The sequence below is a fragment of the Penicillium canariense genome (assembly GCF_028826845.1).
Source record: "Penicillium canariense strain IBT 26290 chromosome Unknown utg000001l_segment0_segment0, whole genome shotgun sequence".
Taxonomy (NCBI): domain Eukaryota; kingdom Fungi; phylum Ascomycota; class Eurotiomycetes; order Eurotiales; family Aspergillaceae; genus Penicillium; species Penicillium canariense.
In genome coordinates this window covers 5,714,755-5,734,406 of record NW_026622728.1, presented here as the reverse complement: position 1 = coordinate 5,734,406, position 19,652 = coordinate 5,714,755, and the positions used below count along the sequence as shown (strand labels likewise).

Sequence of the window (19,652 nt, the reverse complement as noted above, 5' to 3'; positions counted from 1 at the left end):
ACGGTCGCATATATATCTTGGAGTCTCACAAGAAGAATTCATAGGATTCAGTCATGCAGTGATGAAATAAGCAGTAAAAATACCACGTCTCTTTAAGTGAAGAAAACACCAAACACAGATCCCATGGAGCCCACTCTCTGCAAGTGCTGAGCGTAAGGTCGATCATCTCGACCTCTGAGGTACCGGGTACCTCCGCCTGGCGGTCCCGAACCCCCAGCACCAGCAGCGACCCCAAACAAACCCTAGTGAATTGCACGCGGGCAGGCAAGACACCCCAACACAATTGGTCTCATATGGACGTCGCCAAACCCTTCCGATAACCCCCAACCCACCGTCACCACCGGGCGTACCTTGTCGTACCTGCGCCGCTAGGATCCCCGGGTGAATCCTGCAAATAGATCCACCGGTCCCCTGGACCGTCCCCACCGGCGGTGCAGTGGGCACTGGACATGGATGCAACGGAGAAATAAGTTCGATGGGACACTCAGATATGCTTAATCTGACTCCAGATGGGGGAGTGGGCATGGGCATCCACAACCCGCCCATCCCATCCACCAGAGAGCCCCCCTTTTTACCCCCCCTGTCTGACACGAGGTGCGTGACAGGAGATAGGGGAAGGAGTGGGCGAGAGGCCCACCGGCTCATTGCTGTATTCGTTCATTGGGGGGCCATTTGCGTTTAGGAAACCTTACTGATTACAAGTTCGGGTAACGCTCTCCTACCGTGCTGGACCAAGGGGGGGGGGCAAAGTTTACAACGTCGTGGAACTAACTCACATCGTGCATTGGAAAGTCCCGATTTTTCGGGCGTGGAAGTTTAAACCCAGCCATTGACTTTCCCGAGGCCGAACCCTGCCCATCGTCAGAACACAGCCCTCTCTGCGAACCGGTGCGAAACGTGCGAGTGTCCGAGGTCGGTCATTACCACGGTCGTATGCCGAGATACGTCCACCGTAGTATCTGATCCTAGGCCATCTCATTCAACGCGCTTAGTACGATGCGTCCGCAGGAATTACGTATGTCGCCGGGGCCCAATAACGCGCAAGGTCGGTCCTTTCCCTCTTCATTCAGGTGATCCCGCCCAGCAGCTCGTCTTCTGGGTCCGTAAAGGAGCCAGACAGCTGATTGCGTACAGCGACCGATCAACAGTCAGGGGCATCGCCGACTGGTTCTGCCGAGGCCGATGGATGGGACCGGTTCCTGGAAATATCGAGGCAAGCGTCGCCACCGCGATTGCATTTCCTTGGTTGTTCCTGATTTTTTCATCCATGAGCCCAGCATGCAGGACCCACCGACACAAGGTCGAGTCCGCGAGGCATGCACGTAAGAGCGGATGGATAGAAAATCACGTTACATAATAGTGCATAAGAAATAGTTAACCACTCGAAGTCATGCAAGCAGGAGAGTTCTCGTCTCCCTCAGATATCCGAGCGGTGGATTCTGCACAATGACAAGCCTCGGGGAGGAGAAGCCGGTGTGTACGCGGAGGGCCAGGGGTACAGACGGTACGGCACAGTACAAGTGTACTGTATTGTTGACGGGAACGTCTCCATCGTACCGACCAGCGCGCCAAAAAAGGACCGCCACCGACAGGGGGGGGGGGGGTTTCTCCAACCAACGACAGTAGACATGGTCGAGTACTCCAACCCGGAGGGAACTATGACCGCACCTCGTCACCTCATGCAGAGGTACCTAGGAACCTCAATGGGCTGATCTGGCAATGGCACTGTACTCTGGCCGATGATTCAGCCCCGTCGGGCTCCTATCAATGCCGAGGCCGTGAGCAGCCTGCGCCTTTCAGGCAGCCATGGATAAATTGTTGGCGGTCCCCTGGGTACAAGACAGGGACTTGGGGTACGCGGGACTGAGGCCAGTCCATACGGCCCTGTACCGTACATACGACAGTACCAGACTACTTCATACTGTCCTCCGGAGCGGCCCTGAAGAAGTGGTATTTTTGCAATCCTCCGATTCACATCAAACTTACCACTACAACCCAATGGGGAGACTGTTGCAAACCTACACTGCAAACAGCACGCTGTCCACGGTCGGCCTTCGCTGCGAACCGTTGCTCGGGCGCGTCGGCGGTTCCTGGTACAAGCAATCACATGGAATCATCCAGCACGCCCGCTGGACGATTAATTATAGCAGCGCCTGTTCGTGCTGGTGCCGGTTCCCTTGGAAGCCTATTCGGAACTCATGACGCGGCTGGGGCCGGGCAAAGAGAGTTTTGGCTGGTATCTCATGGTACGAAGTACCATGCTGCGACATGGACGTGGTTTGTCAACGGACTTGCGCTTTTCGGCTTGTCGGATTAGTGATGATTTTGATTTGATTTTGATTCTGATTATAATTGGTATATGCGAATTTTTGGATTTTGATTTGCTTGAGCGATCATCCCGAGTCCACGGTTCGGCGGTAATGTGTTGGCCATTCCAAGCGATTACTCGAACTTACTGAACAGAACTAACACCTCACTATTCTTCGGTATCCCCACTACGTAAAAGCCCTTGAGTCAGTGCTACTATGCTACTACCGTCAATGGCGCTCAGCGGACTTTGCATGGCGCGGTGTGCCACTCACAGTCGGCCCTTTTTCCCCCCCCCCCTCTAACCTTGCGCTCCACTTCTTCACCGCGTACCTGGAGACTGGAGGTCTCCGCTGTGCTGTCAGGTCCCGTCGCGGGTGTCGGTTCCCGCCTGCGGATAAGTTGGGGCTTCTTCTTCCCCTCTGAGTTTTCCAAGAGGGGGACCCTGTTTACGTTCGCGCTCCTCCAGTCTTCTAGTTTCTTGGCGTCTCTGCAAGACCGCGCACCGAGACGCACACCGTCACCGTCCCGGTCCTCATCTGAGGACCTTCCAGGCCTCACTAACCCGCCCGGGCCCGGGTCTCGACTAAACTAGCCTAGCCTCGACGAAAGCGCGCTGAGCCTATGAGGTGAGTGGCGCTCGCCATCCTCTCGTCCGCCGGGCGCTGTGTGGAGCCATGATTGGCTGCACGGCATCCTGAAACTCGGCGATCCGGACTTGGTTGTCACGACCTTTCCGGCCTGTGCCGGGCAAGGCTCGTTTTGAGTCGGATGAGTTGCTCAGTCGGGGAGGACTGGTCCGTCGGACGCTATTCTTCTGGCCTGTCCTCCTGCCTATGAAAGGCGTGGTACATATCCGAGCTGCGAACCGGGTTTCTGAAAGCGCCCCGAGTCCCGTGGCTCGCCGTCTCGGGATTTCCCATTGCCGCTGTTGCCCTCGTGAGGTCCTGCCATTTCGGCCGAGGTATATACACAGTAGCCAATACCCGATGGCGGCGTACTGGAGTACTCCGTACGAGGTACGGAGTACAGACTGTACACCCGGAGACTGGTGGCTGGGCGCCAGTGGAGGGGCATGGAGTTGACGGAGACAGACGGGAAGATTGGGGGGAAGGGAGAGGGGCAGGATCGACACTGCGATCTGGCGGCCAGGGCCGCTAGTTTACAATAATCGACGTGACTATGAAGCTGCTCGTGCTAGTATGCCGACTATGATGCATAGCTAAAAGTCTCCTGAGGAGCCCTACTAGCGGGGAATCCAGTCCCAGTGTCGGGGCGACATATTGGGGGGAATGGCTGCTGGCAACCAAGCTTTGCGTGCAGAAATACACCAAAACTGCCGATCTCGAGTGGATGGGGAGAGATCTCTCGGACTCGTAGTTGGTGGTAGCTGTATCCGTACGTGTCCTGCCGACAACAAACGACGTATGGGTGGTACGAGCTGTATGGGATTCGGAGGGGGGGATACGTCGGATAACGAAGGGTGGTTTTGCCCATGGGAACTGGCGATGTTGCCCCTGGAAGACTCGGACCAGCCTCACCGTAGTTTGCGGGATGAGCCACTTTTTTTTTTTCTCTGCTTCTTTACAGGTTTATCCCCTGGAGTGGAACCCGAACTCCCGGCTATGCTGCCGACTAACAACACCACAACTAATAACAACTCAAACCATTACTACATACCCGGTGATGCTCCTTAATTGTTCTACCTTGGCCGCCTAAACTAGACCGTTCTGTACAGGCACCTGCCAGATTCAACACACCGCGCTGGTGCAGTAGTCAAGCCACTCGTCGAAATGGCTTTGCCGGAAACCGCGCGACGTGTTCAGTTTGGAACATGCTCGGATGAACGAAGAAGGTCAAGCGAGCGCTCCCCCCTTCCCGAGTAATGGCCCTGGCCTGCCTGTTTTGTCGTAGCTTGCCTAATGAAGGATTATTTAATTCACAGACACACTGTATTAAATGATTACAGCGGGATGAAAATCATTATTATTATTATTTTTATTACGGAGTGCAGAGGACAGTGATAAGCGGTACAAACTTTGGACTAACACCCCCGAAGCGTACACGATCTCCTGGAGTAGGCCGTTGTGTGAGCGCTGAGTAGGGAATAAATTGCTTCCAGGAACCGCGCCAAGACACTGATCGACTGATAGTCTGAGGGTGTTTGGCGGAAAATTTGCAAAAGTCACGAGGCAAGGAGGGGCGATGGTGGTTTCTGCAGAACCCTGGTCGAAGCCTTGAGCCAGGTCCACAATCGAAGCGGGAGAAGCTCTTGCGAATCCTGCGGTGGAGCACGGAGGGGCCAGGGTCATGTTGGTCGCTAGCAGACGACGTTGCTATTGCCTGCGACTCTGTATAGCAGATAAATCGTGATCTCCCCTCCTCAGGTCCAAACTCGCGTTCCAGATACCCGAATTACAGGATGCAGGCTGAGACATCGACTCATTCCTTCCCCTGGTTCCAATCCTACTGAAACGTTAGGTAAGAGCCGAGCTTCGGGATTGTTCGGCGGGGGCAAAGGTACGCCTCGAGCACCCCCCCCAAACCAAGCCCAAACCGCAAAAGAGCGAAACTAGGAGCCAACGCGAGGCCCCGGAAGTAACCACGCCACCCAATGGCAGCGCCCCGTTGGACGTGTCTGCACATTCCTCAGCCCGAGGGCGGTTAGGACGCGAGACTTAGGCTCAACTGCGAACTAGCTCTGCACGCTATCATTTGCGGAAGCCTGCCCACCTCTCCTTTTCCTCGGGGGGGCTCCCTTATTATGCAGCTGGGCGAGAACCGGGTCGGGGTTTGGGTTGAGTGGAAGGGGGAGGAGAGCGGGGGTTGTTTAGACGGCATCCAGGAGCTGCGAGGCCAGTAGGAAGGCGGCTACGGCGCATCCGCGAAAGTATGTAGGGCAACAATGCATGGCCGTTACCGAAGCACCTCCTCCGTACAGACATGGAAAGGCAAAAAATGCAGAAAAGCAAACTAAAATAAGTACACAAATCTATACGACACCTCCACAGAGTACTAGAACACTGGATACTAGATACTGTATATACCTATGTCAATCTAGTCCTCGACCTATCCCTCTGTATATATATACCTATGTATATATCTCTCTCTCTCTCTCTCTCAAACCCATCCTGCATGCAGTAGAGCTCAGCATGCAGGACGAGAAGAGGCGAGAGCGAGTACTGCGGGAATGCACGATGAGGTCTGCGCACATCCATCGAGTTAGCTTTCGAGGGTGACGTGCTTCCTCTGGCGGGAGATCAGTGCGAACTGCGACCTCGAACTTGGACCTCGATCGACCCAAGACCAGACCAGAGCCTGGTCCTCGAGCCCACTCCTCCGTCTGACCCTGGCCCGGATCCCAGTTATGCGCGCCATTCCCGTCCGAATTGAGAATTCGGGATTCTAGACTTGCCCGTGCCAGTGCGGTGCATCTCCCTGCAGGAGATGTGTGATCTGTTTACATGCGGGGCTGTCAAGCCACTGCGGAGCCTGACAGCAGCGATGAGTGCCAGGGGAGCAACCCACTTCTCCAACATGGGCCATTCTCTCTCCCATGCGGGAAAGTATAATCAGATTACCGGCCGACCCTGTCGGGGTGGCGGGATGAACGTGAAGCAGTCGCAACTTGCCTGCCGAAGGAGAACAAGCCTATCTGGATAAAATTACAGTAGTGAATATTACAGGCTGTCCTCCGTATCACTGAGAGATAGTGAGCATACCGGCCCAATAATGCGACAGATAGTTCTGCTTCTGGTCCTGCACTCGGGCGCCGCGATCGGGGCCGGGAACAGAGTGCGCGGGTTGCGGATCGCACATTCTTTGCGACCGCGACGGCCCTGAACGCAGCATGTGGCAGACACTTGCTAGACCCTTCCCCTTAGGAAAATCAGGAAAATCAAATCACCCTCCTCATCGGGGTGGTAATAACGTCCGTTAATAGCGGGAGTCCTCAGTTCCTTGGACCTGCTTCTGTCCCTGGGGCTGCACCATATCGGATAGCATGATCTATCTCCCGATCGTCATTCGCCCACGAGTCCCTAATAATAAAACCCCTGCGACGGTACAGCAAGAGGCAATCGCGGCGAGTAAAAGGACCTGTCTACCAACAGGGAATAAGAATCATCATGCGGAGCAAAGGTAGGAATTGATTATAGTAACCGTCGTAATAATCAATACTTAGCAGCGTAATCATAATAATTCACTACTCTCATAACATAAATGCTCACAGGGCCAAATCGAGGAGGAGTTATGCAATTCGGCGTCTTGCTAGGACACGTAGTCTGCTGTTCGCGGCCATTCCCTGCCGGCCGCTCTTCGGAAGACCCCCGGGCATATCGTCATCGCTGCCCGCTAAGCCGCTAAGCCGCTAAGCCGCTAAGACGCTAGGCCGCTCAAGTCCGAGGCCCTCCAGTTCCCCTTAAGAGAATATAACAGTAGGGAGTAGATTATTTATTCTGGTTTTTGGGTTTGATGGGTTGACACTTGTCCTCTGTTTTTCTTTTATTGTATCTAATTTTATTTCCCTGGCACGGCTGGGTGTCCTGGCGGTTGTGCTGGTTCTGGCTGGTAAGTTTGGTAATCAGATGACCACACTCTCGAGAGGCGGCCTTCGAGAACATCCCATACAGATCATTTGGGAACGGCGGTTCTCTCGGTACCCTGTATGTGGTAAAGATGTCATATGCCGTAATAGATTACCGTTTTTTGCACTTGTCACCCATTTCGGTCAGCCTTCCCTTGGAATTGGCTGTTGCCCTCTCGCCTCTTGCCTCCCCGAGAAACGATCGCCCGGTACGTTGCTGTATACTCGTTCCGCTTCTTTCACGCTTTGCCCGGGCTTCGGCCACTCGTGAATTTTGCCTTTTTCTTTTTCTCTTTTTTTTTTCCTTCATTTTCTTTTTTTTCTTTTCCATTTTTTTCCCCTTTGCGTATTTTTTCTTACCTGAACTTTGGCCGCCCCCCATTTCCATTTCCATTTCCACTTCCCTCCTTCCCCCCCAATTCCTCCCCGTCCGCGATCGAACTGTCTTTCCAGAGTTTTTTTTTTCCTTTCCTTCTCATCCTCCCCCCTTCCGAAAACTCATCTTTACCAACTCCCCCGACTCGGTCCTTTTCGGATCAATCGATTTCTTTGTGTCGACCAGGATTTGACTAGCTCAGCCTATTGCCTTTTTCTTCCCGCCTTGACGCGCGAAGCAGATCTGACTAGTTGTTGTGCTGCGAGACCCACTTGCACGCCCGCTTCCCTGGTGGATACAAACCCATCGACGGTGACAAACGTGCGGATAGAACACCAAGTTCCCACACGACTCTGACCTGGTGGGTGACCGTGGGGAATCTCCTCCGATCAAGCCTTTCTTTCTTCTTCACTCCTCCAACCTTCTAACGCTCACATCTCTCGGTGGAGTCAGATCCTCTTGCAATTGAGGCCCATCCCCCGTGACCAAGCCTTCGCCCTTTCCGCCTCGGGAAAAATTTCAGTTGGGAACCAACAAGGAGCCTCTTGTTCTTCGCGAGAAAAAAACAGAGAAGAAAGTCAGAACCAGAGACGGACGTGTTCGATGAGTGCTGCGTGATCTCAGCACCCAATCTACCCCAATCTCTCTCTTTCAACTCCCTCGCGAAACCACTCTCCCTCCTTCCCTCGTTTACCCACCGCATCACCTGTTCACCCGTGGCCACGATGGATCCCCGATCGCACCCTTCGCGGCCCCCCTCGACCAGCATGCCCCAGGGTTCCACGCCGCTCTCGTCGACGCCCATGTCAATGCCTCAATACTCGATGCAACAGTATCCGGTCTCCCAGCCGCATACACTGCCTCCCCTCCAGCCGCACCACACTCAGTCGCCTGCGCCGCACCCCTACATGGGCCAGCCTTACCGGCCGGACCTGTCGCGGTATCCCGCGTCGACTCACGACGTGTATGGTGCCTCGACCGCCCCGATCATGCCGCACACGACTGTCGGTAGCCAGCCACCGTCATTCCTTGCCCACCCTAATCATCAGACACAGGCCCACCCCTCCCAGTCCTACCCTCCGCCTCCGAGCGTGCTGCCTCCCGCGTCGTCCGCGCAGAGTTACCCCCAGCCCATTGCTCCGGCGCCCCCGCGCGACCGGCGCGATTTTAATGGCATGCCCTCCGGTGCTTTCAGCTACTCGGATGGTAAGTCCTGGGGCATGGGGCCTGACGTAAATGGCGCCAATGGCTCGCCATATGGACCCCCCAAGGATCAGCCGCGCACGCAGGTCGTGGGCTCTCAGGGCCGCCGTGGTATTCTGCCGAGTGTTCCAGGCCGCGCGACCCCAATCTCCAACGGCGTCAATGGCACCGCAAAGAGCACCACCATCCCTGCCAAGGATGCCGATGGCAAGTTCCCTTGCCCGCACTGCAACAAGACCTACCTGCACGCGAAGCATCTGAAGCGTCATCTGCTGCGACGTAAGTTCCAAGCACCTCTCGGATGTGATATTATCGAACCATTTGTATGGCTAACGACGCGTCAACTTTGTTTTCGCTCGCTCTATAGACACCGGTGATCGCCCTTACATGTGCGTCCTCTGCAAGGACACCTTCTCCCGCAGTGATATCTTGAAGCGTCACTTCCAGAAGTGCTCGATTCGTCGGGGCAACCCCACCGGCGCGACCCACCTGTCGCACCCTCAGGCCCATCTCAAGCGTTCACAGCAACAAGCAGCCGCTGCGGCGGCGGCGGCTAACCCCGCCAAGCCTCTTCAGGATGAAGTCAGTAACTCCGTCCCATCTTCCAATGGCGTTATGGGTGCGCATTACGGCGATGGGGCCGTGAATGGCAACGGATTGGCCGCTGGCCGTTCTGGATACACGGACCAGCAGTCTATGGGGTACACCATGTCGCCGGTCAACGGTATGAACCGTGGTCCTGGTGACCACACGTTCGCCGATCAGGCCGCGGCACGAGCCTCCTGGATGGCTGCTCCCAAGCAGAACCCGTATCTCATGCATCACCCTGGTGCCGAAGCCCATGGCCAGCAACTGAGTGTTGATCGTCCTCTTGAACAGGTAAAGCCCCTGGTCGTTCCTGACCACAAATACCCGATTATGTCCGGTCACCATACGAGTCAGCCCGGTGTTGACTGGACAACCTTCCAGCACGGTGCCGACAACAGTTACATGAACCCTGTTTTCCCTCACTCTATGGCTGCCGGCCAGGAGTCGATCCACGCCCCCGTTGACGCCGATCGCAAGTACTACCCCGCTACGACCGCGGGCGGCCCCGAGAGCGGTATGAACGGACTGTATCTGGCGTCGACCACGATGGGCGGTGATGGTAAGCGATGAACTCTTTCCTCCCTCCCCCTGGGGGATTGGACAACCGAGGTGTCATGCTAATCTGGTTGGAATTCGCAGGTACCGTTCAGCCCGCGAGACAGTAAACAGATCGTTCGGGTGGAATGCAACGCGGTGAAACACGGAGAGAGCCGAAAGGCGTCTCGGATCGTTGTATGCGAAGGGCTCCGGGTACAGAGTTGACTTGCTCGTGGTGGACCTGGGAGGTTTCCACTTGCTGTTGTTCCCAGGTTTGACTCCCTGCAACATCCGGAGATCGTTTGAATGTTTGCCAATTCTCTCATTGCCCCTTCATATAACAAGAAAATTGGCCGCTCAGACGCGTCTTCTGATTCGTCCGGTTGCGCTCGCCCTCGCGCGCAGCGGCGTTTTCCTCTCGTGCTTCTGGCGTCCGGCACCGTCCCTCGGTGATCGAATTGTGTTTGTATCGTGCGTCCTGGGTGGCTTTTTTTTAATTTTTTTTTTATCTTTTCATCATCTGTCTTCTCCATTCTTCCCTGGTTTTCCGATTTCCGATTTCCGATTTCCGATTTCCGATTTACCGATCCCATCCGGTGTGGGACCGCATCTCTTCTTCTGCTTCGGCGAGTTTGTTTTCCAAACCTGGTGGTTGAATTGCGAGTCTGGTTGTTTCTTTATCTCCCTGATGAGTGGGCAGATGGTATGGCGGGTGGCTTCGTTCGGCGTCCACAAACTATAGACTTGGGCATGTGTGTTGTTCTTTTGCGCGATATTGACAACAGAAAGAGAAAAGCTTTGCGAAAAGGCCACTGTCGACTTACCAGTTTTCACATTGTTTTTACTGTGCCAGTGGTTCTTTTTGCTTTCTGTGCTGTGCTTTCGTTGATCTCTGTTTTCCTTTATCTTGGTCTCGATTTCTGTTTTGACTTGAACTCTTTTCCCCGGTGCATTTGCATGGCCTCGTTCCTGTAAGTACGGTCGGCACGGCACGGACATATGTGGGCTTCGGGTCTTCTTGAGGTGTGATTTAGGGTGTGGTGCCAATTTTCCTTGTTATGTTTAGGAGGGCCTCTGTTCTACTCGAAAAGCATCTAGAAATAGACCCGATGAACTGTTCTTTCATATCCTATGACTATGTTCTGAAGTAGTGTCGTATACTGCGGCTCGGTTGTACTGTTTGTCCTGTGCCCTCGTGTCCGCGGCTGTTCGCGGCGCGGGCGATCCCGCCATCTCCCTTCTTTCTGGGTGGAAGGATCGGCACATAGTACGGAGTAACGGAGTAAATAGGGGGTGACAATAAAAAGGACAGGCTTCTGCGTGGCTTTTGGGGGGCGAATCGTGGTCTTTCCATCTGGCGCTTGGGACAGACACCACGGCGGTAGCCAAATAAAATTAGGCTTAGCGTTATTTGCCATATCTAAAGGGTCGTTTATGTATTGGCCACCGTTTACCCATGTATTGAGAACGGAACAGAAAGACCCTCTATAGCTCCCGGTTGGAAAGCAGCCAATGAGTTGCAGAAGATAAGTCTTTTGCTCGGCGGTTGAACGATACTTCCGTACTTCAAGAAGTTCTCAACAGACTCTCTCTATTTCCTCGGAATGATCACAATGGCACTAGAAGACCTTGCCTACATGATCTCCAATCTTGATGTTCGCATTTGTCGAGGCTTAGGCTCTCTTTCCTGCAGATGCCTGAAGGACATAAAATGCATCGAAGTCTTCTGAATCGCCTCGAGACTGTTTCTGTAGCAGTGTGTGCTCTGCCCCGATTTCTTGATGATATTGATCTCCTCTTCTGTGATTCTTTCGCTGCCAGGGTAATACTTAGACAGACTCAATTCATTGGGATAACCGAGTCTTGTCGGGCTATCTTTGTGGTTTCCACCGTTTCATTACCAAGTGATCAGCCTATAAGACCAGGGAAGGAGATGCTAAAAAATATTGCTACCATACTTGAGGAAAGAAAACGGCTGGCCTTCGCGGAAATGGGCAAATTCAGAGAATTTGCGAGCTTCGGCGCGGTTGTCGTGAGGATACCAACTCTCAGGGTCTACCCCACGAGGCCAAACCAAAGCCATGCCTATAGAAAGGGCGATGCGTGTTTTATCTGTAAAGGTCATATTGACTAGAACGAGGAGAAGAGAAAGAAACACATATGGATTGCATGATGTAGAGAGAATTGAGCACTAGGTTGAGATACAGCCTAAAGCCTAACTACGTTGGATGCTTGACTACTTTCTCTCGAAGACAGCATGCGAGATAGATAGCTTTATACCTCTCGTGAGATCAATCTCGTCTTGTTTAACGCGAAAGCTCCGGCAGGATGGCATCCAAATGAGACCTATTTTGTTAATTAATTCTATGAGTAACGCACCGTGTAGAAGACTACCACACGACTAATTTACCCGCTCATCCACTTAATATAATAGCCACACTGAAAAGCGCTATTACGATTTCTAGGGAATAGCAGATCCGTGCATCTTTAACGTCTAGCTAACACTTTCAGGTCGATAGATCTCTGCTTGGTAGTTATTCTACGGCCTAGGCCAGAAGATAAAACACGTAGGATATCCTAATTAGTTTGATTCCTTCCTTCCTTGGTTCCGGGATACAGATACCATCAGCCAGGGCTGATAATACCCTTAGCCTTGATTTACACCCCCAAGCCAGATGTAGCCCTGTTATACAGAGGCGATTATCCGGAAAGAGTATAGGGTGGCGACGAACCAATCGAGTGCCAGGGTAGGGCCCGGAACTTCAGGTCGGCGCGGCGGACCAAGGGAACTACCTCACTCGTAAGGTGCACACAGAGAACGGAGAGAAAGGAAGAGTAGAAAGGAGAAAAGCAGCTAGAAGTTGAAGCGGCGAGGAAGGGGACGATATAGAAACACGCACGGCGACAGCAAATGTGCATAGAAACGCTAAACCCAAACCAGCACGCTAAACTCTTTTGCGTAACTCACCGTCGCCGGACTATACGGAGTAGTAGAGAATCCGTGGTGACAAGGAGTCCCAGCCAGGACGAACGAGGATCCTGCCCCTCCTCACCCCTCATGGATTAATTCTAGATAACTTCCCTAGTTGCTCACTGAACTAACCAGCAGCGCTAACCGTGCCAGGTCCCGACTTAGCCAGACTCTCCGGGATCTTCCTGCGCGACGTCATGCCCATAATCATCCCCGCCTGATTGGCCCCGCCGGGCGTTCGGGGGTGAACTCGGGATCTTCGATCGCGCGCTCCTCCACCCCCGCCGTTCGACCGTTCAGAACCTTTCCCTCCGCTTTTCTAGCGCCAACCCGGATTCAAGGAAGCCCCTCTTCCGCTTGTGAGTCGTCTTGCTGGATACCCTGCGGGCAGGCTGTTATTTAGTCACGGTCGTTCGCGCCCATCAAAACCCGTCTCACGCCTCCCATTCCCCGCCACTGCAACCTCGTCTAATACCAAACCCCCCACCACCACGGACATCATGACTACCAACCGGCCATTCCTGGCCAACTTCCTGGCCGCCTTCCGTGCCCAGTCCACCTTCAAAGCCGCCTCGCAGCCATCCACAGCCTCACCCTCCCTCTCCTCCACGCAAATGTCCACAAATGCCCGCACAATAGCCTCCAAAGCCGGGCAGCAGCAGTCCCCATCCTCATCACAATCTGCCTCCCACAACCACCATCACACCCATCACACATCCTCCTCCTCCTCAGCAACATCACCCTCCACGGCAACACAGCCCGGTCACGGACCACAACCACAACCACAACCACAAGCCCAACCCCAATACCACTCCCACCACTACCACACAGATGCCGCCTCTCCGTCGCCAACACCCTCTTCTTCCACACCCATCCCCATATCCCGCGGCCCAGACCGCCAGCGCCGCGGCAGCGACTCGTCCTCCGGCTCGGGCGGGTTCCGCGATACGCTCGGCCCGGAGAAGTGGTATATTGGGGGCCGGACGCCGGCCGGCGAAGAGCGGTTCTATCGGTTGGGGATGGTGACGAAGGGGGGTGGGAGGCTTGGGGGTGGAGGGCGAGTGGGGAGTATTGATCAGTTGAGTCTGTGAATGAGAACGATTACGGCAAAGAGAAAAAAAAAGGAAAAAGGAAAGAGAAAACCTTGTCTAGAGGAGATGGCCTAGCGAACGCGGCTTGATTTCTATGCGGGATTGGACTAAACTGGACTGGATCCATGGATTTGTGTTGGACGGAGGTAGAGAAAACGATGCACGATGCACGATGCTCGATGCTCGATGCACGATGCAGAGCGTGAAGTACTATTTCTTATTTCTTGTGGGGGTGGAGAATGTGTTTTTTGCCCTATAGATGCTATAGGGGCTTGAATGGCGGATTGCCGGCTAATGCGTCATGTCACTACCACGATCACGATCGCGATCCCTTTGGATTCTTGCTCTGGTTGTTATGGAATAGTAGCTGTAAGAGAAGAGCGTAGTATAGGCAGTGATGGGCGCTTTTGGACGCTTGGCCTCCGGATAAGCCTAGGCTCTTCCTGATGGCTACCAACTAGTCGATAAATCGCCCCCCGGATTCGCATAGATAGGAACACGGGCTATTCGGGGATGTCGGGCATATTTGAGCGCCCTGAGAACGACTCAATCGGCAAGGCTAGGCAAGTGGTTGTTGCATATGAGCTGAGGTAGATCATTGCTCGCCGTTAACGGCAATTGGCCTTCGCGGAGAGACGGAGCCCTAATGAGCCGCAAGTGGACCTACCACCCCTACGTGTTCTTGAGGGAGGAATACTCCAGGTTGTCTCTTGCTGGTTAGAATATGATTTATTTCATCCACACCCTCAATATGGCTGCCAGATGGGCCGCAATTGCCGGGGTCTGGCCTAAGAAATGGCAGCTCACTGCCGACTTGGTATGCGAGGGCATCCGGAGATAATTCCCAGTACACCTGAGTCCGAATTGTAGTCTCTAAATACGGAGTCAAAAGTAAACCTGATGTTACTTTTGACTCGATTGACTCGGTAATTGGCTTTTATTGAGCTGTTCACCGAGGATTTCAATGACACTTACGTCGATTCTCTCGGGCGAACTGTCATTGGAATCACGTCCGACCCGAATTCCAACAGCACTTTATTTTTTGGGCAAATATGGTGGTCCAGGTTATTTTAAGAGATATTCCCATTCTTCAATTCATTGAGAAGCCCTAACCCCGATGCACAACTAGCGCACATTTCAGCTTGGTTCCTGCCTGGTTCCTGCCTGTGGCCCCCCGATCGACCCGGGCGTTTCCGTGATTCAAACCCGGACCCCTAAGGAAATGCTGCAGTGTCGATCTTTTTGGAGACTACAGCAGCACCGCTTTTGTGCTAAACCCACCAGGATGAATTCCGTGGGTAACTGGTCGCTCCAGATGCCGGGCTTCAACTTGCCACTGAATTTCCCCCCGCAAGTAAGACAGACTCATCCGCAATAATACCATTGCTAACGAGCCCAGCAAAATGTGTTTGGGTCAGGAATATCGGGCTTTCCGAATGCTCTTGATCCAAAGCATCTTGAATATGGCAGCCTCGAGTAAGAATTGACCGTGTGCTGGGTGTTGTGAAATGTTGAACGCTGACGACAAACCCCTATAGTGCACTCGTTACTCACCGAGAGATTATCATGATGCAAATCATGAACATCATCACAGATAAGCCTGAGTGGTCCTGCAAGGTCTTCGATGAGCATATCACTGCCAAATGGCGTGAAGAAGTCGCCAGGAGTGGACAAGATGCCACACCCAAAATGATGGATTGGATCATCAAAGAGCTGCAATGGAAGGCAGGCATCCTGGAGAAGACCGGTTTCGTGGAAGTCTTTCACTCCGGAGTCATCAAGTCTGACACCGCCGTCTCCAAGGAGCTGCAAGAGGCCCTCAAAGAAGCAGTGGTTCCCTTCGAAAATGTACCAGACGACCAGAGAGACTACCATCCGGGCTCCGATGAGAAAGTAGTCGATCTCGTGCACCCATCACTCTTCCCGGTGATATACGGTAGAACACATGTCCTTCCAGATCGAGTCATTGGTCTGGATGACTGTTTGGACAGCATGGGAGAGGGCCAGTGGCTTCGGAGTCCGAAGGAAGACGCTTTACCCCCGCACACATCCTCCTATCGCAGAGAACCCCATCCGGCGGTCTTGAGTACCAAGTTCCAGTGGCTGCCCTGCGAAGTGGAATTGACCAAAGATGGCGATTGTCGTATCCTGTCTTACATCAACAATGCGCACCCAGTCCACCATCGGGCGCTCTATGAAGTCGTTGAGAAGATTCTCGCACAGACGGTGCCCCTTTGGGAGAAGTCCGTGGGCAAGAGACCAGGGTGGTACGAAAGAATCGAGTTTACCGGCGTTGAGTATGAGGAGGATGGGGTGCCCATGCCGGAGTACCCCGAAGAAGATATAGATGAGGACCCTGATAAGTACGAGGCCCGGTTGGAGGAATGGTACGCGTCTCGCAAAGTCAAGCTTCCTGAGCCAGGAGAATTCAAAGTGCCGGAGCCACTACATGGAGAGTTCACCTTCCTGGAGCACTTTCCCGAAAGCAACTTGCAGGTTATTGTGAAACTCGCCAACATCGTGCTCACGCCTGATAAGCCCGACTATGAAGGAGGAACGTGGCATATCGAGGGGCAATTGGTGAGTACCGGGTTACCACTCGGATTGGTTTTGGATACTGTCTAATGGGGATACTTAGAATGAACGGATTGCCGCATCAGCAATTTACTACTACGACAGCGAGAACATTACCCCAAGTTCACTGGCGTTCCGCCAGCGCGCTATGGATGATTTTTATGGCCTTCAGTACGAACAGGACCGCCATGAATTCCTCCAGCAAGTCTACGGCTTTCCTGACACCTTGGACAATTGGAGCGATGGCCTGATCACGCAAGACTTGGGCAGCGTGGCCTCCAAAGAAGGGCGTCTCATCACGTTCCCCAACACGCTCCAGCATCGGGTCTCGCCATTCTCTCTAGCCGATGCGTCTAAGCCTGGTCATCGAAAGATTCTTGCGCTATTCCTCGTGGATCCCCACACGCGGATTATCTCTTCTGCTAATGTTCCGCCACAGCGAGAAGACTGGCTACCTACGACGCAGAATCTTTCTCCAGATGCACCGAGAGAGTTGAAGAGGGACGGGGTGCCACCAATCAGTCTGGAAGAGGCAAAGGCCTACAGAGTGGAGCTGATGAAAGAGCGCGGGCTGAGGGCTGAGGAACAAAATACCGCATATCAGGAGGGATCTTTTAGTCTTTGCGAGCATTAGAGAGGATTCCGATAATACGATAACTGGTAGCTTTACCGCTCGTTCCGCCGTGAGCAGCTTATGCAGCATTGAAGCTCGGCACGGCGTTCTGAAGGCCAAGTCCTGCAGAATTGATCTAGAGACAAGCGCATTCAGTTCTGTCCCATCACTTTGCGCAGACCGGTTTGATTTGACTCCCGAATTTCGCCTTCACCCCGCGTATGTACTTATCATCCATCAATTTCTGAATGATAGGCTGCGCATTGTGGTCATCGAATGCCTTCTTTCCCGTGTACTGTTCAAAGAAATAGAAGATGTGCGGCTCCTTGCTGTCCCGGGTGAGACAATAGTAAATTACACCCGGTTCATATTGCGCGAGTCGGGTTGTTTCGGCGTAGACTGCTTCGAGGGCATCTGCGTGCTCTGGGTAGGCGTAGACAGTGCCATAGATGCAAAACTCATGGTCTGGTAAAGGAGGGAGCTCCGTCAGAAAATCTTCTGCTTCTGAGGTGGACATGTTGGTTTATGATCATTCAATTTTGGTTTGGGTTGAGGTTGAGGGGGCCGTGATGAGAGGCTGGTCGGCTAGTGATGGTGGGTAAGGTCGACTTGGGGAGTTCGGTTCACACCCGCTACACCTTGGGTGTGTGTGTTCTTATACTGCCCGGCGACGCAATTCATCTCGAAGACAACAAGTGGCCGTTACTGGCGATGATACATCGTGACTCATCCAAGTCTAACCCTAATTAGGATAATATGGTCCACAGACGCTAATTTGTATACCATCAATTCCTTCAGTCTACTTTTGCATTGCGAAATTCACCAATTGGTGCAGGCCCTGCCTGTTGTGTTGACATGGCGATATTTTCAATTGTATGATGTTTCTAACGCCCAAGAGATGAGATTCGCTCAAGAAAATGCCCTGGCAAAACATAGTGATTCATATCATTTCTCACAGCACCTGCTGCGTCGTACAGTGCAGCACACCTCCAGTCCGGGGGAGCGCATTGACTGCCACCTGGCGAACCTGTCGCTCAGGAACCAACCTCGTCAACGTCTCCAGTGCCTTCGCATCCGTCACTGCGTCACCGAATGCAGGAACCACTAGTCCACCATTCGTGAAATAGAAGTTCACGTATGACGCCGCGGGAGCTACCTCCTCACCCGGCACATCGCCCTTCACCAGGTCTGGATCTGGCTCCTCGATATCGTAGACTTGCAACTGGCGGCCCTGGGCGTCGGTCGCGGTATCCAGGATCGCGCGCATCTCGTTATACACGTCCCAAAAGACCTGGTCGCATTTTGGATGCGGCCTGCCCACCACCACGACACCAGGGCGGATGAAGCGTGCCTCGGCGTCGATGTGGTAGTCGGTAATATCCAAGCCTTCGCGACCGGGAATCCAGATAAACTTCTTGATGCCGAGCAGGCGGCTCAATTCAGCCTCGATGCAGTCACGGGAGAGCCCCTCGTTGCGCGAGGGCACCGTCACGCTACTCTCCATCGCCATGAACGTCCCCTCGCCATCCATCTCAATGCCGCCGCCTTCAAGCCGGACACCCGACACGACCCGCGCCACGGGGTTATCCGGGTACGTCGCGTTCTCAATTTCCAGCACACGCTGCGCAAACGCGGTATTCTCTTTCCGCACCTCCTCGTCCATGATCGGCCAGTCTTCTGTCGACTCGATCTCCGCCTTCAACGCAGCAGCCTGAGACGGAATGCCAGTATAGATCTGCTCCCCGAGCTTGTTCCCCCACTCGCAGAACCGGAAGTCAATCGCATACCGCTTGCCATCCTCGGCGCCGCGCACATACACAGGGCCCGTATCCCGGACCCAGATGTGATTCGTGGGGGCGGGGATCAGGCTAATGCGGGCCTTGTGCTCGGGCGGTGCGGACGCCATGCGCTGGTCGACAAGCTCCTGTGCGCGCCCCTGGTTCTCGGGCCGGACGTGCAGGCGCACTGGCTCGAAGGCGGCGATGGTCCCGGCGAGATCGACGATTTCGCTGCAGGTGCGGTCGTACAGGGAGGGAAAGGTGGAGCAGTGTGAGGGGAAGCTGAGGATTGTGGCGAGGTGGGGGGTAGTCTCGGCGAGGTAGGTGTACTTCTTATTGGGGTCGGTTTCGGTGTGGAGGGTCGCGCGTTGGTGGGCGTGCCAGACGTTGTTGGTGGCTGGCATGGCGGCGGTTGCGAGGGGACGTTGGGTTTGAAAGCCTCGTTTGCGGAGAATTGAGGGTCTATGTTGATCGAATATGTGACTTATATAGCCCTGGAGAGGTGTTTAGTTACATGTATACATTCTGGGAAGGAGGATTGGAATGGGTGCAGCTGGCGTGCTGCTCACCTCAACGAAGGCCAGACGTGGTGCATAGAGACTTCGGTCAAGCAAAGCCGGACGCGCAAGAGAGCGGGACGCTGGGCAAAACAGCTTCGACATTGGTGGTGAAGAAATGGAAGCAATCCGCGGCGAACCGACAGTATTTATGTGGTCGGACTCGAGACGAAGCGACGTTATAGCAAGCTGCCCGAAGGGGATGTTCCACGCGACGATAAGGTTGTCGCTGGGCCCGTCGCCAACCGCCATTGCTTCAACCATCAAATGGAATCGCTGGTTCATCACGCCTGCTCCGATCCACTTTCTCTAGTGGGCTGCCGGAATAGGCACCTGTTTTGCAACCCATGGTCTTTCTGATACGCTAATTGCATAGACTCAGGTGGATAATCTGGGGTTAAGCTTCCTAGTGGCTGAGACCGCCATCTGCTCCTTCCATTTTCTACTCCTCGCCAAGCCATAACATCAAAAG

At 53.9% G+C, this 19,652-nt stretch overlaps 5 protein-coding genes across 5 annotated transcripts; 3 read left to right on the top strand and 2 right to left on the bottom strand.

The window, feature by feature from the left end:
* Positions 1-7,993: 7,993 nt before the first annotated feature.
* N7482_001939 (C2H2-type zinc finger protein) lies at positions 7,994-9,724 on the top strand (the record flags this gene model as incomplete). The annotated part of the gene is made up of 3 exons (XM_056684064.1): positions 7,994-8,750; positions 8,839-9,618; positions 9,699-9,724. The coding sequence occupies 3 exons, from the start codon at positions 7,994-7,996 to the stop codon at positions 9,722-9,724; spliced, it is 1,563 nt and encodes a 520-aa protein (XP_056547670.1).
* A 3,343-nt stretch (positions 9,725-13,067) lies between these two features.
* N7482_001938 (uncharacterized protein) lies at positions 13,068-13,658 on the top strand (the record flags this gene model as incomplete). The annotated part of the gene is made up of 1 exon (XM_056684063.1): positions 13,068-13,658. One exon carries the CDS (start codon positions 13,068-13,070, stop codon positions 13,656-13,658), a length of 591 nt encoding a protein of 196 aa, XP_056547669.1.
* Positions 13,659-14,943: 1,285 nt separating this feature from the next.
* On the top strand, positions 14,944-16,866 carry N7482_001937 (DUF4246 domain-containing protein; the record flags this gene model as incomplete). Its single annotated transcript, XM_056684062.1, has 4 exons — positions 14,944-15,012; positions 15,058-15,134; positions 15,197-16,238; positions 16,297-16,866. 4 exons carry the CDS (start codon positions 14,944-14,946, stop codon positions 16,864-16,866), a joined length of 1,758 nt encoding a protein of 585 aa, XP_056547668.1.
* Positions 16,867-17,011: 145 nt separating this feature from the next.
* N7482_001936 (putative quinol monooxygenase) lies at positions 17,012-17,362 on the bottom strand (the record flags this gene model as incomplete). The annotated part of the gene is made up of 1 exon (XM_056684061.1): positions 17,012-17,362. One exon carries the CDS (start codon positions 17,360-17,362, stop codon positions 17,012-17,014), a length of 351 nt encoding a protein of 116 aa, XP_056547667.1.
* Positions 17,363-17,797: 435 nt separating this feature from the next.
* On the bottom strand, positions 17,798-19,027 carry N7482_001935 (agmatine deiminase family protein; the record flags this gene model as incomplete). Its single annotated transcript, XM_056684060.1, has 1 exon — positions 17,798-19,027. One exon carries the CDS (start codon positions 19,025-19,027, stop codon positions 17,798-17,800), a length of 1,230 nt encoding a protein of 409 aa, XP_056547666.1.
* Positions 19,028-19,652: the final 625 nt, after the last annotated feature.